Source organism: Podarcis gaigeae, assembly GCF_964106915.1.
Source record: "Podarcis gaigeae genome assembly, chromosome: 14".
Classification (NCBI taxonomy): domain Eukaryota; kingdom Metazoa; phylum Chordata; class Lepidosauria; order Squamata; family Lacertidae; genus Podarcis; species Podarcis gaigeae.
In genome coordinates this window covers 6315999-6328537 of record NC_139690.1, presented here as the reverse complement: position 1 = coordinate 6328537, position 12539 = coordinate 6315999, and the positions used below count along the sequence as shown (strand labels likewise).

At 39.5% G+C, this 12539-nt stretch overlaps 1 protein-coding gene across 24 annotated transcripts in view; it reads left to right on the top strand.

Moving 5' to 3' along the window:
- TCF12 (transcription factor 12) overlaps positions 1-12539 on the top strand; it is a 137777-nt gene that overhangs the window by 46630 nt on the left and 78608 nt on the right. For all 24 annotated transcript variants that reach the window (XM_083712605.1, XM_083712599.1, XM_083712616.1 and 21 more), the window contains 2 exons: positions 1158-1226; positions 5673-5775. In XM_083712605.1, coding sequence (XP_083568731.1) covers positions 1158-1226; positions 5673-5775 — 172 coding nt within the window. The remainder of the gene's footprint in view (positions 1-1157; positions 1227-5672; positions 5776-12539) is intronic.

The following is a 12539-nucleotide window of genomic DNA, read 5'->3' as shown; positions in this document are numbered from 1 at the left end:
TTCTAGTGTTCTGAGTGAGGGAGAAAAACTTTTGTCTATCCACTTTCTCCATTCTTGAATAATTTTATAAACATCTGTCATGTCTGCTCTGACTTGCCTTTTTTGTAAACTAAAAAGTCCCAAGCACAGCATCAACCTTTCCTCATAAGAGAATGCTCCATCCCCATCTTTTTATTTGCCTTTTGCTGAATATTTTCCAGCAGTACAATATCCTTTTTGAGGTGAGGTGACCATATCCTTTTGGAATTCCTCACAATCACTTTTTGTTTTTACATCCCTGAATAGCTTGGTGATACCAGTAAGGCCGGCTATCCCACTGCTCACTCCTATTCCATATCTCTTATCAAAACAATGTTGTTGACTGCAGAGACACCTGGAAGGCAATTGCATTTCTTTACAGACATGTTTTGAGTTGCTTCTGAGGGCAATTAGAGTTTTGTAGTCTCTAGAGGAAAATGTGCCTAGTTCCTCTCAAGATCCATTGTGCCAGAGTTATTCCAATGTTGCTTCTACAATGCAACATTCAGGGACTTCATTCAAGCAATTCATAAAGGATTGTTTTAGTTTGTATACTCCAGATTTGTGATTATTACTATTTTTTGCACGTTCAAGACAGAATTGGTCCAGCCAGGGTGGTGGTTTGTGTGACAAAACAAGCCTGCTAATTTCTCATGTGAGGGACTGCACAGGGACCATGAAGAAAACAGGGTTGCTTACCTCTAGCTGTTCCTAGAATGAACCCTTTTCCAGTCATATGTCACACTTTCTTGCTCTATCATATGGACTCTTGTCTCAAATCCAGGTGGTAATATCTATTAAGGGTGCCTGTACTGTGGAGAGGGTGAACAGAGTGTCCCTTGCTTTGCACAAAGCAAATGGCTGAAAGTAGGGGAGCTCCAACCCTTCCTTTTAGAACTTCTGGAAGGTTCCACCTCTTGTCCATGTGCAAATGCAGATTCATATATAGGAGTGCGAAACAAATTACCAAACATTTGAACAGTTCAGTAAGCAACCTTTTTTTTGGGGGGGGGGGGTTTAAGCATAATCATTAAATGCCAGACTTTTGTTTTAAAGTGAGGTACAATATCAAAAAAATTTTTGGAACCAATGTTATTTTAATTTTGCCCTAATTTTTCTGAATATTTCCTTTCTTACAGGAAAATGGTGGCCTCCTTGGAAAAAGCTCAGATCTCTCAACAGCTCTTGAGAAGCTGAAACATGAGGAGGTGGGATTTGTTTTCTCTGTAATTATTTGCTTGCATCTGAGGTTCTAAAGTGAAAAAAAAAGATGGTTCTCAAAAGTTTGAGTTGCTCAAAGGTGGGTTCAGAGTTCTAGTAGTAGAAAGGCTTGTGCAGCAGACAGCCACAGACTCTTCTGTTAGCAGCAGAAATGTATTATTGCAGCCATCTAAACTACTATGCTAAGCAGGGAAGCTGCAGAGCACAGGCAAGGGACACAGTGCACTTCTGGCACTAACTTCATCTCCATCCTCCTCTCTTCATAGGAAGAACTCTGGTATGCCCTGCTCTAGTCTTCTTCAAATACCAGTGTTATGTTAATGTACCAGTCCACAGATCCTTGTCAGCAGCAGGTTGCACACATCACTGTGTGTGCAGGATTCTGTATGCACAGCTGGGTGGGGGTGGTAGACACAGTGTAAGTTTAAAAGGGGCAGATTGTTTCAGAAGGGATGGTATGAGTTTAGAGGAGAGGCCACAGAGCACCTGCTTTGCACACAGCAGTTTCCAGATTCTAGTCCTGGCATCTCTAGTCAAAAGGTTCAGATAGCAAGTGATGGGAAAGGCTTTTACTTGTCTGAGACTCGGGGCAGCTGAAGCCTTTCAGAGGAGACAATTATTAATTAATTAAATGTGTATACCGCACTATACCCGAAGCCTTCAGGTTGGTTCACAACATAAATTCTAGGCTAGATGGACAAATAGTCTGAACATCAGCAAATTCTTACATTCCAAGACAAAGGCCCAAGTACAGAAACTTTTAGGAACACTGAATAAATGATACATGCTTCTTCATTTATATTCCACCATATAACAAAGTTTTCTCAGGGAAGTTTGCAAAATATCAGTTTTAACAATAAGACATGTAATAATTGGTATAATGAATTAAAGCAACTCTTGAGTTGTTAAGCATGGAGGATAAAACAGTAAAACTAAGAACATGATCTAAAATCTTGCTGGGTCTCTCAAAGTCTGGAAAATAAAAAAGGTCTTGTTGGCACCAAAAAGTTAAAGGTCAATATCAACACTGATTTGTGCTTGGAAATAGTCTGGGAGCCATTATAGGGATTATAAATTTGTAGAACCCAACCCCATTTGGTTACCTTTCGGCCATATTTGAGACCAGCTGAAATTCTGGACCATATCCAGTCTGTTCCTTGTACAAAATACTGCAGTATTCCACACAAGAGGTTACCAGGATGTGCCCAAGTGAAGCAAGGCTATACCTGGTCATCTAGTCGTATAGTTGGAATATACTCCTGGAACTATGATATACAAAATGTCTGGTATCAGTTGCATCCAAGAGTCCTTTTTCACCAACTGATCTGTGGTTAAGACCTCATTCTTTACTTTACAGTTCACTAGTTTCTAACTTCAAGGCTTTACTGGCTGCAGGTTGTGCTCCGTGGAGGTGGTGGGGATGTCACCTAATGGAAAAGGCATTCTGAAGCACAGTTATGTGGGTACAGTTCAGGTGGCTTGTGTTTTTATCAGTAGTTACTTGAGAAGTCTGCCAACTGTTTCTTAGAAACAATTTCCTTCCCAGTCTCCCTCATCTTAAGGCTTTCTCAGTAACTCCCTGTCACTGAGCGGGTACTACAGTAGGGGCTCCTGCGACTGACTGGTTTCCTTCTACACTCATCCCCCACGATGAATGTGTTAGTTTCCCACGTCTTTCCCACCCTGTGTTAGCTGTTTTTTGAGTTGTGGAACCCTCTGAGTAGAGAGCCACATGGATGTTATGTTTTGTGGAGAGCCAAGCACACTGTTCATACTACATTTACAAGCTTATTACTTTATTTTAGTAATATCTGAAGTTCTGCAGCAATGGTGTGTGGGAAGGGGAATATAGACAACTATGAGCGCCTCATTTTAAATCTAGACGCTCATTTTAATGTTTTATTTCAAAGACTGTCAACCAGCTTTTGTTGATTGTTTTTAAAATTCATTTCCTCCAGGCTGTTTATAATAACTAGGCTCCTGTCTTTATTTGCATGCTTTTCTCCCTCTCTAGCAAAGCCGATAATACTAGTTTTAATATTGTGAATTGTTTCTCCTGTATTAACATGCCATTGCTAACTAGGATGACTCTAGAACACAACTGTATTCTTTAGCAAAGCTTCAGCAGTATTTAGTGGCTTCAGTTAGTTATAGATGGTGATTCACTTCTCCCCACTGTTGGTGTTTTATTTTTGGTTCTTAAAAACTTGAGAGTTGTGACTTGTTACTTTAAGTCTTGCTGCATTAATTAGATAAAAGATCAAATCATTAGAAGATTATGCTAGATTGATGGTGTACTCTGCAAGTTATTTTGTTCAGCTAGTGTCTTATAATATTCTTCTGTACTTGAATATAAAATAAACTGCATTCAGTGACCTTGGCTAGGAGCCTCTCATTTCCTGGGCAGCTGCTGCTACTTGCTGGCTGTCTGACAGATGGGGCCAGGTCACGGATACCGGAGGACACCCTTGTAGTCATAAGCAAGTTGTAAATGTCACTAAGATTTTTTCTGAATGTCTATCACATGTGTATCTCTGATTCTGAAGTAGGTAAAGTGAGTAATCTTCTGGGGCTCCCAGAAGATAAATGCTCAGGCAGAATAGCAGAAAGTTGTGACATGCATCTATAAGCAGTTGTAGGAATCTGACAGATATTTAGCCCTTAGTTACTAGCCCTTGGGTTGAACTGACAGCACGCCTGCAAAGATAGGGAGGCCTATTTCAGCCCCATTAATGTCGTCTTGAATTCAAGCCCACAGCCTGGAAAATGATGAATGTTCAGTGATTGATGATTTCAGAGTCCTTAGGGATTCTGGGTGGTTTCTTATTGCTGCAGGCCAGAGCAATTTACTCTCTGTCTTGAGCCTGTCTTAGAAGTTGTTTAATGCTTCAATGCCAAGAGATTTAAAGAACCTGGTTATGTGACATTCTAAGCAAAACATCAGTAAATACAAAAATTATGTTTCCTCCCCTTCCAAATCCTATGCCCTCAAATTCTGATCTTAGAAAAAGGTACCTCCCCACTCTTGTACAATGAAACAGAATAGCAGCAATTTGTAGATGCTTCCTGTCACCATCCCTGAAGTTATTTAACAATTTTTTTACACCACTTGATTGGAGTAAAAACTAAGCAGCTTATAAGAGATATTAAAATTACCAATAAAAAACTTTTAAAAGCTAAAAACATATACAATAATTAAATTAACATTAAAAAAGATTAAAACATCTGTAACAAAGCTCTGAGCCCAGAGCGGGATATAAATAAAATTATTATTATTATTATTATACATGTCTCAATAGGCTTGTCTAAACAAAAATGTTCTATGCAGGCACCAGAAATAGTACACCGACTATCAGAGATTGCACCTACTTGATGCAAATAGGCAGGGAGTTCCAAAGCATATGTGCTGCCACATGAAAATATTTTGTTTTCTTCACAACCGTGGAACAAGTACCTGTAACAGTGCCAGTTCTGCAGATTGAAGCAGTATGTATTGGTCAGATGGCGGGGAGGAGACAGTGGGTGGGGAGGAATAAATGTGGCTAGCAAAATATGAATGTGAGCATTGCTGCTACGTGGACTTAGGCTTAACTGCATTTGGGGATGAGGCTTGGATTCTGTTCATATTATATTTTCTCCCTGAGTTTGCATTTGCAAAGATAGCAGGAGCAGGCCATAGGTACTATTCTCATCCTGCCTCACTACAGGTGGCGTTGAACTGAAGGTCTTTGTGACTGCTGCATGCTTTATAATTCCATGATTGTGGAAGTAATGTGCTGAAATAAATGTGTTTGGTGACTTCTTCTGTGGTGAGGAACAGGCTAGAAATCCCTGGGAGGTAGGGAGAGCACATGGTCCCTAGGCCAAATCCCAGAGTTTCTCTGGATGATACAGTCTTGATAGTACCATGTGCTATATATATTATAAGATTCCAAATCAATAGGTAACTTCATGTGGCTATGTGGCATTCAAAATAGTGAAATTCCTTCTTTAAATCTGTCATGATGCCATAATTTCTTCCACTGCTAATTAATTTCTAGGAACTTTTCTGCTTGTAGATGTGGCTAGACCTGAATCTCAAAATTTGCATTTAGGACACTTTGTGAGCCTTGCGATCAAATTATTATTATTATTATTATTATTATTATTATTATTATTATTATTATTATTAAAGTGTGCTATCAAACCCTTTGGAGCTTCTTCTTTTGAAGTTTATTTATAGTGTTGTTTTTCTTGTACAATTAAAGGGGAAAGGGAGTTTATGAAGTGCTAAGAGGCTCAGCATTTGTGTTTTTGTTGTGATTCGCAGATTTGAAGACCAACCCACTGAAGAATGACCGACTGTATCTCTGCATTTAATTAGAAGAGTATCTTTGAACTCAATTAGTAGTGCTGCCCAATAATCTGTTAAATACTCTGTTATTTTCCCATAGGGTTTTACAGACAGCCCTCATTATGGTGATCACTTAAATGATAGTCGATTAGGCCCCGATGAAGGATTGTCCCCCACACCTTTCATGAACTCAAATCTGATGGGTAAGTAGGTAATTATTTGTGAGTAGCCCATCAAAGCCCCTCTGGCTTTGAAATATTTTTCTTCCCATTTAGTAGATGGATAGTAGTTCCTGTAAATATAGGGTATTTGCACTTCACATTTGCTTTACAGGGCAACTTCTTAGTCTAGGGATTTTATACTGCTTTGTGAAAGAGGCCAAACCACCAACAGTAAATCTAATATGCATCTGTTGCTTTGAAAAGTATTTAAATGCTTTCTATTATGCTTTATCAAAACTTGGAACTGCTTTTTCTGTTTTTCAAAGTACAGTTACATCTTGATGACTTAGTAACAGCAATTCCAGCAAAAAAGGCACAACAAAGATGAACAAGAGCTTTCGTGAGCTAGGGTCCACTTCATCCTGTGTGTTGTGAAGATTCCCTGTAAGAGAATGCTTAGCTGTTGGATAGGGGGTTTTCTTTGTCTTAAAATGCTGCTTTAATTGCTTTCTTTTTTGTGTGACCTAAATGTAGCAATTGCACTGATTTGTAGAATATTTGTTGAGGCAAGTTGGTTTAGCTTGTTCCTGTAGCCTAGGATTTCTTCATAATGTTACTTCGTCTGCTAAACTGATGTTGTCTGGTGCATGTGACCTATTTGTGTTCTTGATGATATTGTCCTTTTAAGACACTGCCACAGTAATCTAAGTAGATTACATAAATCCAAATCCTGGTGGTCTTCTGCAGATCTTTCCATTTTACCTTTGTTTTCTGCTTTAGTCTTCCACAAACAGAGAAACAAATGACTGGGTTGCACAAAGTATGTTCATAAGCAGAGCTGACCATCAAATGCCTGTTGCATGGCATGAAATCTTAACAGTAGCAACATTTTCTCCAAAGCTAGCAGCCTGTTTGGAAGTCCCCCTCCCCCGTTCATGGTAAGAGTGGGAGTTGTTTAAAGCCTCACCAACATCATCCCTGCTGACCTCCTCAAAGATAGAAGACAGTGTCTAAACCAGAAGATCTTGAAGTTAGGTGAAACTCTTGGTTATAATTTTGTGCTTCATACTCTGAGGAATTTACTTCCCATCATCCCTGCTACATTTGTCATACATGTCTTTTGCTGCATTTATTATACTCTTGCATGGCAGCAGGTGAATTTTTTCTTTAGGCTGCTGTTCGTATTATAAGATTGTATGACAGCTTTAAGTGTAAGGCTGTATTGATGTTTATTTTACTTTTTAATATAAATGTCATTGGAGTTGTGAGATATTCTTAGAAAGGCAGTTGATGTGTTTTACAATATTACAGCAAATTTGATGCTGGCCTCATTTCTTGTACCAGAGTCTCAGACTGTTTGCTTGAGGCTCCAGTTTTTGGTGATTTGCTCACCCTTGCTCAACTGGAGTACAACAATTGCTTTTCACAGTTCTTTAAACTATATAGTATTAGAACTGAGATAACAAACATATTTCATAATTTCTGTCCTGGCTTACAAGCACTATTAAAAACAGAGAATTATGTGTCAACGGGATATTGTTTCTGTATATCATATTCAGCCATAAGCATGTTTGCCTGAAAAGATAGCAGATTATGAATTGCCACTGTCTTTGATGATGGAGCTATTAAACACTTTAATTATCTTGTACATTGCAGGAGCTAGAAATTTTGTCTAACAAGAGTTGATAGTGATTCAGTAATGAACAATTTGCTGTGGAAAGATGCATTTTAATATTCATTTAGACATTTTAAAGTGCTTTTGTCAGAGGATGTAAAGCTGTTATGTTGAACTGAATTGTGTTCATTCCTAATTCCAGAATTATCCTGTTTATGTTGTCAGTGTGAAAAAAGCGTTTTCTTTGCAGTTCAAGAAACACAATTGAGTTGTTCTGGTACCAGAGTAAGATAATGGCATTATATGAACTTGTAACCAGGTTGAAATGTGCTCAGGGTAATGTTGCCATATCTGGAATTTCATTTCTTTCATTAAAATAGGTACAGTACAAATGTAACTTGACTTTCATCTATAAGATACCAGAGCTGAGTACAATGCACAAAACCAACCGTATATTGGACAATACAAAATTACACCAACAAGGCAGTTGAAAACATGTTTTAAAAAGTCACTAGTGTTCCATAGGTTCATGGCTTCACTTTTCCTTTCATGTGAATTTCCCCACTTCCAGACCTCACCATGCTTGAATGTGCACTTGCTCCATCTCCCTCACACATGAATTTTCCTTTCCTGTTCCCTTTTCATTGTGAACATAGGTATAGTTTTTTTAAAACCATTTTTTAGTTTAATAAGCTGAGAGTCATTCCCCATATGCAACTGGTATGCTCCTTCTTTTGCAGGAGTGAGCAAACAAGCAGGGAAGTCTTTAGTTAATTATAACTTTCCATTGCATTCAAACTGGGGAACTGTTGTTAATGGCTTCCAAACAAGCCAGAAAATAAAGTCGAATTTAAACCATGAGGCTCATCCATATCTTGACATATTAAATCAAAATATGATTGGCCAAATGTGGCCATTATGACTGCACTGTGGCTAATGTTCACAGTGAGCACCTTTTGAACTAGGAATGAGGAATGTCAGGCCCAGGCCTCTCCATCTAGCCTTCAAGACTTGCCCAGAACGAAACCCTCCCCAAACCACACGCCTCACCAGCCCTGCTCTTCACTCTCCGTGAGCTGCTACACGACAGCCCCACAGTCCTGCCCATTGGGTCTTACTGACTGGTAGTTGCTGCCCCCACCCTTTTTGGTCACCTGTAGTCCCAGATACAGGAAGGAAAACAGGATGTTAGTTGTTGAATCCTGGGATCCTGGACCAGCGTGCCTCATGCATCCAGCCAATCACTTACAGTTTATTCAGAGGATAAAGTCAGCTCTCCAGCCCTCTGCCTCTCCCAGAGAAAAGGGCGTCTTCATGGCTTTATCCACTCTGCTTTTAGACTTCCAGTAGCATGTAACAAAAAGCGATCTAGGCACATGGCAGTTCTGAAATCCCAAGACTGGCAAACACACTGACTGCACTAGCCTAGTTGTGAAACTTTATTAGAAATAAGAGGTAGGGGAAAAGCAGCCAACAGGCCAAACGGAATACAAAATAAACCTGAGTGCTGTGGCTCTAAAACTCACCTATCCTGATTTATGCACTTCAATGTGATATTCCTAGTCTATTTACAAGTAGGCAGAATAGACAATTAAACATTAGGCCAAGCAAACCATGAAGAGAATCAGCTTCCTGGTGGTTTGGAAGACCCAGCCTGGATCCCTGGTGGTGAGATAGGGAAAATATGAGGGAGATATGCATGAAAGGGTGAGTGCTAGCTAATAATCTGGTAAAGAAATGGGTAGTTACTGATACTGTGGTGCAGGGGTGCTCCAAGGTCTGCCCTGTTGCATAGAATTTGAATAGAAACAGATCCATGCAAAATCCAACTCTTTTAGTCAGAACGGAGCCTACCAGCTTTTTATCCAAAATGCAATGACCTTAAAAGTCTTTGAGTCCTTTGCCCATTCAGATAAATAATCATGTTACCCTACATTAATACAAGGTTGCTCTGTATTAACCCTGCTTTTGTCAGGACAGATTTAACACTAAAGGAAGCTTCTGATATTTAATCTGATTCTGGAATTAGGTCATACTACAGCTTGCTTTTAAGGAATCCTTATGCAGTACTTTTTGATTGAACAAGTGTGTGGCTCACACTATTGATGGGAGCATGCATACATGTATGCTTTCTTCTGATTGGTTGCAGTGCATCTATTTTCCATCAAAGGTTACATCTGATGGTGTCAAATTGCATAAAGCTATGTAATTGGGTATCACATGATGTAAACGGTTAGAAATGAGTACTCTGATTTAAGGCTGTTTGACATGAAAGAAGGGAAAAGAATATTGCGCTTTTGTAGTAGACAACAGTTGTTGGTGGATGTCTTGATGATGCAATTTGGAAGAAATGTTGAGTGGGGTGTGTGTGTGTGAATCCCTGGTGAACCAAATTACCTTCTTCTAAGAACTGCATTAATTACTCTGGCCTGCAGTTATAATTTTCTCTATCTGTGATTTGATTTACCAGTAGAAGCTCACTTTTAGCTTAATCCTGTTTTCCATTGCTGTGTAGAATAAGGGGAGGGGTTGAATTTGAGCTGGAAATGATATACTATTGTCGAGTACCTTGAGACATTTAGAAATGAAAATATTTGTTTGTTTGCTCTTGTCTCACTCTGGGTCTGAATACTCTATAACTGTGATGCCTAGCTATGATTTACCTTTTGGACAGAAATGACTTGTCTACTATACGCCATGCACTGCTAACTTCCAGGTTGAATTTTTGCAATATGTTTTATGCGGAGCGACCCTTGAAGATGACTTTGAAACTTCAATAGGTTCAAAATGCAGCAACCAGATTACTGACTGGGTTTCTATTTAGATTTCAACTCCTGATTTAAAATAGCTGCACTGGTTGTCAGTTTGTTTCTAGGCCCAATTCAAGGTGCTAACGTAAGTGATTTAAGCCCCAAACACCAAAGCCCCCAGATATCTGAAAGATTGCCTCCTTCCCTACTGGATGCTCTTGGGTGTTGAAATCTTCAGAGGGGGTCCTATTATGAAACTCCTTCCCCACAGAGGTGCCTCTGGCTTTTTCACTATGCAGTTTTCAGCAAAGGTTGAAGACACACCACTTTCCCCTGATGTTTGACACTTGAGATGCATCACCCCCCCCCTTATTTCTGCAATTTTAAGTTTTTTAAAACTATTTTTGCATTGTGCTTGAATTGTTGTAACACACCCTGGAGCTTTAGGGTGAAGGGCAAGAGGAGGAGCATGATGATGATGATGATGATGATGTAACTTTTCATATTGGTTTGTGTATAATCCCTCTCCTTTATCACTTAGGGTAGGTTTAATCCATTAAAGCTCCTTATTGACATCTTGCATGCTCAAACTCTGAATTTATACATTTGATCTGACTTTAAAAAGTCAACCCCAAATGAGTTGTTAATGGGTAAAGCAGCCTTTGCCATAATTATACTTGCCTCTGATGAAAGGGATGACGTGGTGTGGCCTAATATACTCATATAATTTATTTCTCCCCAAGTGTTACATGAATTGAATTTTGCTCACAATGAAGACATGCTGTCATCTATTTTTCATTTTCCTTTTATGGAAACTTAATGGGTTTCAGGAAAATTAAATTACATGATAATTCAGTGCCGTTAGTGTATAAGAGCCTTTTTACCCTTGGGTTTTTATACATCTAAGAGTACGTTCAGCTTGTTTTACACACACACACACACACACACACACACACACACACGTGTTTATGGTAGTATTTCAGTCAGATGGCTTTAAGCGCAGTAATACCTGAAGGCTTTATACAAATGTATCTGTATATTGCAGCAGGTGTCCATTTGTGCCCCCCCCTCTTCCCTGTTAGCAGCTGTGGCAGTCTGAGGAACCGCCATCAGGTGTAGGACATTAGAATTCACAGGTCACAAGAAGTTGCCACGTTGATATTTCTGTCTTTGCTGCAAATCCTCTAAGGGGGTCATCCTCCGTGACCATCTTGCTGCTCTCAGCACTGTAGAGACACTGCCTTTGAAGTCAAGTGCAAAGAAATTGTGGAGTGAGCAGGTGTAAGGATACAGGGGTTTTTTCACTCAAGGGAGCATACAGATAATCTGAAAAGACAAGTGAAGATTTTGATCTGCTGGTTACATATGCTCAGAGAGAAAAATACCACTATAGTTTTGAAAAGTGTCCTATTTAATTTTTAAAACATAAAACTAACATTATTTTTCTTTATTTGAACATCAACAGTAAAAATGCTCAGAATGCTGCATACTATTTCAATTACTTAAAATTAGGCCAACCTACTACAAGACTAGCAAAAACTTTTTCCTTATTTAATATGGAGAAGCAAACCACATGAGCACTGATTCACATGTAACGCTAAACCAGCTGGCTTCATGTTTTTGCTTTCACTGCTATAGGAAGGGAGGAACCAAGGGATGACCACTTGAGGTATGTGCCCTGTAGGTAGTGTGAAGGGTTTTGAATATTGTTAATGTTTGTTTGAAGGTGAGATATATTTTAGTGCAATACTGAGTATTAACACATAAAAAATAATTTAAATAATAATTTATTACCTGTACTCCGCTCATTTGACTGGGTTGCCCTAGCTACTCTGGGTGACTTCCAACATATATAAAAACATAATAAATCATTAAACCTTAAGAAGCTTCCCTATACAGGGCTACCTTCAGATGTCTTTTAAATCTCCTTGACCAGGGGTCAGCAAACTTTTTCAGCAGGGGGCCGGTCCATTGTCCCTCTGACCTTGGGGGGGGCGGACTATATTTGGGGAGGGGGGAACGAACGAATTCCTATGACCCACAAATAACCCAGAGATGCATTTTAAATAAAAGCACACATTCTACTCATGTAAAAACACACTGATTCCCAGACTCTCCATGGGCCAGATTTAGAAGGCAATTGGGCCGGATTTGGCTCCTGGGCCTTAGTTTGCCCACCCATGTCCTTGACATCTGATGGGCGGGTGTTGGCCACATGTCTGCGGACAAATGCCGGCTCCCTCGGCATATAGAGCAAGATGAGCACTGCAACCCCCGAGTCGTCCATGACTGACCTAACCGTCAGGGGTACCTTTACCTTTACTTATTAGGGATTATTAGGGAAGGAATATGTAACCATGCAGAAATCATTGTCCTCTAGCCATTCTGCACTTCCAAGAGATCTTTGGAACTCCCTGCCCGTTGACACCAGGCAGGTTTGC